General features: G+C 43.1%; 2 protein-coding genes across 2 annotated transcripts; both read right to left on the bottom strand.

Moving 5' to 3' along the window:
* Positions 1 to 529: 529 nt before the first annotated feature.
* Positions 530 to 1,063, bottom strand: LOC147441610 (uncharacterized). The gene has a single exon (XM_086483458.1). It carries the CDS (start codon positions 1,061 to 1,063, stop codon positions 530 to 532), a length of 534 nt encoding a protein of 177 aa, XP_086339584.1.
* A 39-nt stretch (positions 1,064 to 1,102) lies between these two features.
* On the bottom strand, positions 1,103 to 1,480 carry LOC147441609 (uncharacterized). The gene has a single exon (XM_086483457.1). The coding sequence runs from the start codon at positions 1,478 to 1,480 to the stop codon at positions 1,103 to 1,105; it is 378 nt and encodes a 125-aa protein (XP_086339583.1).
* Positions 1,481 to 4,405: the final 2,925 nt, after the last annotated feature.

Raw genomic sequence — 4,405 nt, 5'->3', positions numbered from 1 at the left:
CTATCTTTGAGTCCATGTTCTACTTGCTGGCTTCCAAACCCACTTTGTTGGGAAGTCTATGTACAACAAATAGTTTGCCTCTGGATATTGTTGATTTTCAACAAACCACTCAGTGAGCGTTGTCTTTTTGCTGACCTCTCCCTCCACCACACTCTGTACAGTCGCTCTGTCGCGCTGAAGATGACTTGATTTTGATGAGGCAAGTGAACTTGGAGCCGTTGTATGTCAAGTTTCTCTTTATGCATATGAAACCCAAGTATATGCCACATAGCCTCAGATTCTGATACATATCAAGCATTAAGATAGTTTGTAACTTCATTTAGAAGCCCTTCACTATCTTGTAGAACAACAATGGCCCTGTCATGTCCCTTATACACATACTTGTAGAGATATTTCACAGCACATATAGTGGAGCAAACCTCCACATTGATATGTGCATTGTACCTTATTGACAAAAATAGATTGTTGGAACAATCCATTTATTACTCATTTGCACTTTATTACGAACAGTGTAATTTCCATCATCCCTTCACATGTACGTTGGGTATCCATCCCTAGCCACAGTAGTCGACGCACTGAAGCTTCGAGGATATTTAAACCTACACTTTCCATCTTTCATACATGGAGCATTCTTATTCAAGTTTCCACATGGGCCATGCACATTACACCGACTGATAACATCATACAACTGTGGAAACATTACTTTATCAGGAAGCTCTGCACACACAATCTTATCATAATGCAATGTCTCTGTTGGCTTATGATCAGATGCAATTATCAATAGAATGTGAGCATGAGGAAGTCCTCTCTTTTGGAATGCAATCACAGAAATGTGTCCAATGACCTTACCAAAAATAGCTCTCTTAATCAGCAAGCCCATCAAATCCTTGAACTTATGGTAGAAAACATGGGCAGTAAGATCAGGACGATCATTGGATGTCTGTCCAGGCAGTAATGCATCCTGTATCTCTTTCCATCCAGGATTGCATGTGAATGTAATGAAGAGATCAGGTTTTTCTCTCTTGCGTACAATTGCCATGGCATCCTGGTATAGCTGGTGCATATAGCGAGGGCCACCAACATACGAAGAAGGCAATACAACCTATCTTCCAAAATTAGCACCCAATAACAGTTCTCTATCATCCCTTGCTCCATCTCTTGCTCCAACCATATCTGTCAAGCCTTGATACACCTCACTGCGAAGTTCACTTTGATGATTACGAACCCACAAAAGCCTCAACTCCTCGATACAACTATATGCATCAACAATATATTGTTGCAGTAGCCTACCACCACGTAAAAGACATTTTGTTGTGTCATATCTAATTTGCAATCTATACTTGTAGAAATCCATCGTAGAAATATCCTTTGTAGTTCCATTTACTCGCTCTCTGTTTACTTCCGCTCTGTTCACTTGGGGTATGTAAGGATTCCAACCTTCTTCACCATTTGGAAATAGCAACACATATAATAGAGGCATGTATGGCCTATGGCAATTTGAGATTCTTTTTAGACCACCACCCAAAAGATTCAACACAATATCATGATGGCCAATGTTGCTCTCTTCACCCTGACCAGGCATGATTGCAGCAACTTCCTCACTTGTTGGAGCATCCTAATCTTCGGAATATTGGAAGTTTGGACCATTGTAGCAAACCCCCTAAAAGCTTGAACATACGGATTTAATCGATGCATCATCGATTGCAAGCTTTCCAAAACATCTGGTTTGAGTTTTGAAACATGACTCATCCTGTTTTGGAACTCATTCTCAGTGTCAAAAAAATACAACTGAGCAAAGCGAGGGATTTGACCTGATCGCTCTTCAGGCATCAATGGACCAATGTTATGATAAATATCTCCATGCACCTTGAAGGTATAGATTCCTTTTCTTTGGCAGAGAGATTCATCTATATGAGCTCCCAAAGAAGCAAATGCCAACACACTATTGTATGCTCTGATATGTTTCAAGAATTTTCTACTTCTAGTATTGCCCCCGTGCATCAATTCCCTTAATTCTAAAGGAGGTTCACTTAATGGCGGCAAAGAAACTTTTCCCGAGTTGCAACAACTCTTTCCCACAAATGTGAGAATGGTCTTTGCTTCTGTTTTCCAAGCTAAAGCACCACATAAGGAACATGAAAAATCCAAAATGCCTATGTTGTGAAGAATACACTTTTCATGAGAAAGAGACAACATAGAGATATGCGTCAAGGAAGTGGTCTGAAAATATAAGTAGGTGATAGATAGACAAAGTGTCTCAATTTTGGAGTAATCTCCCTCTCTGGAGACAATTACAGGCTCCTCAGGAACATCTCCATTATTGGCTTCCAAATTGTCTTCCACTTCAATCCTTACATAACTTTGCGAGAGAATTGACTCGTTATCTGTAAAGAAAGAGGATCCAAGAGAGCTACAAAAGACAAGCACACACCACACAGAGATAGAAAGCTTCTTCTTCTTCTCACAGAAAAGAGAGTACAAAATGACTAAGTGCTAAAACTGAAAAGTAGCACATATGTACATGCTGTCACTAAGTGTGAACTCGCTAGAAGTGTACTAGGATGGCACTATAAGTGTAGTCCAGCTGTAGAATCACTGGCAGAGATCCTCCGTGTCGGTCACCTAACGCGCCAGTGCGTAAATGCCATAAGTGGCCAAGAACCGTAGTGGATGCCAGCTCAAGATGTGGAGCTCGACATCGTAATCGGCCAAGACCCGTAGTGGATGCCAGCTCGATATCTCAACACTCCCCCTCGAGCTCTGCATGTCGCAGATTCCAAGCATAGTCCGGAAACGTCGAAGCTTCTTAGCTCCGAGGGCCTTGGTAAAGATATCCGTTATCTGCTCCTCTGTGCTGACGTAGACCAAGTCGATGTCGCCCGCCATCACTCGCTCTCGAACGTAGTGGTAATGGACCTCGGTCCTGGCATGGAACACTGGGTTCCTAGCCAACTGCATGCTGCTGAGGTTGTCACAATGGATGACAATCTTCTGGGCCACCTGCACTCCCAAGTCCTCAAGTAATGTGCGTAGCCAAGCTACCTCGCACGCCGCAACTGCTGCACCTCTGTACTCGGCCTCTATGCTCGATAAAGCAATTGTAGGCTTCTTCTTGCAGCTCCAAGTAACAGAAGCACTCCCAAAAGAGAACATGAAGCCACTCGTAGATCTCCTATCAACAATGCTACCTACCCAATCTGCATCTGTATACCCATACAATGCTAATGGTGCATCTGCTGCATAGAACAATGCGTAGTCAAGAGTCCCTTGCACATACCGAAGTGTGTGTCGTACTCCATCCAAATGTGGCTTCCTCGGAAGCTGCATGAACTGACTCTCCAAGCCTACTGTGTAGCTCAAGTCTAGCCTCGTGATAGTCAAGTAGATTAGACTACCCACAATCTTTCTGTACATCTTGACATCCTCAACAACATCACCCTTGTCTGCACTCAGCTTTGCATTCACATCCAAGGGAATAGAAATTGGCTTACAATCATCCATACCATACTTTGACAACATGTCCAAAGCATATTGTCTCCGTGACAGCCATACACCCTCTGGAGTCCTGATCACCTCAATGCCAAGAAAGTAGCGCAACTCGCCCAAATCTTTCATTTCAAACTCCTGTTTGAGAAGACCCTTCACATGGTCAATCTCCATAGCATTGTCACCCACAATAATAAGGTCATCTACATATATGGTAATGACCACTATCCCCACATCACTCTCACGTACATAGAGTGAATGATCAGCATGAGCTCTCCTAAACCCAATACTGACAAGATACTTGGCAATCCTGTCATACCATGCTCTAGAGCCTTGCTTCAAACCATACAAAGCTTTGAGAAGCCTGCATACATAATCTGGGTAACCTGGATTGACATAACCAGGTGGCTGATCCATATACACTTCCTCTTGCAACTCACCATTCAAGAAGGAATTCTTTACATCCATTTGATGCATAATCCATCCTCTAGATGCAGCCACTGCTATGACAGCTCTCACAGTCATCATCTTTTCCACTGGAGCAAAGGTCTCCTCATAGTCTATGCCATACGTCTGTGCATAACCCTTTGCGACCAGCCTTGCCTTGTGACGTTCAATGTTACCATCAGCCTTATGCTTAGTTTTATACACCCATTTACAGCCAATAGCTTTCTTGCCACTTGGCAATGGCACCAACTCCCATGTGTGGTTTGCTTCCAATGCAGCCATCTCTTCATTCATCACATCATCCCAATGCACATTTCCAACCGCATCCTCAAAACATGTGGGCTCCACATCCTGTATCACCTTAGCCATGTAGGCTTGGTGATGCGCTAGATACCCATCATAAGTCAATTTCTGAACTGGATTTCTGACTCGGTTAGATCTGCACAGTCCTTGGTCACTTCTTTGCCCTCTA

This window comes from Adiantum capillus-veneris, chromosome 15, assembly GCF_014529385.1.
Source record: "Adiantum capillus-veneris isolate H3 chromosome 15, ASM1452938v2, whole genome shotgun sequence".
Lineage (NCBI taxonomy): Eukaryota > Viridiplantae > Streptophyta > Polypodiopsida > Polypodiales > Pteridaceae > Adiantum > Adiantum capillus-veneris.
The sequence above is the reverse complement of the archived record's forward strand: the minus strand, read 5'-3'. Positions and strand labels throughout refer to the sequence as shown.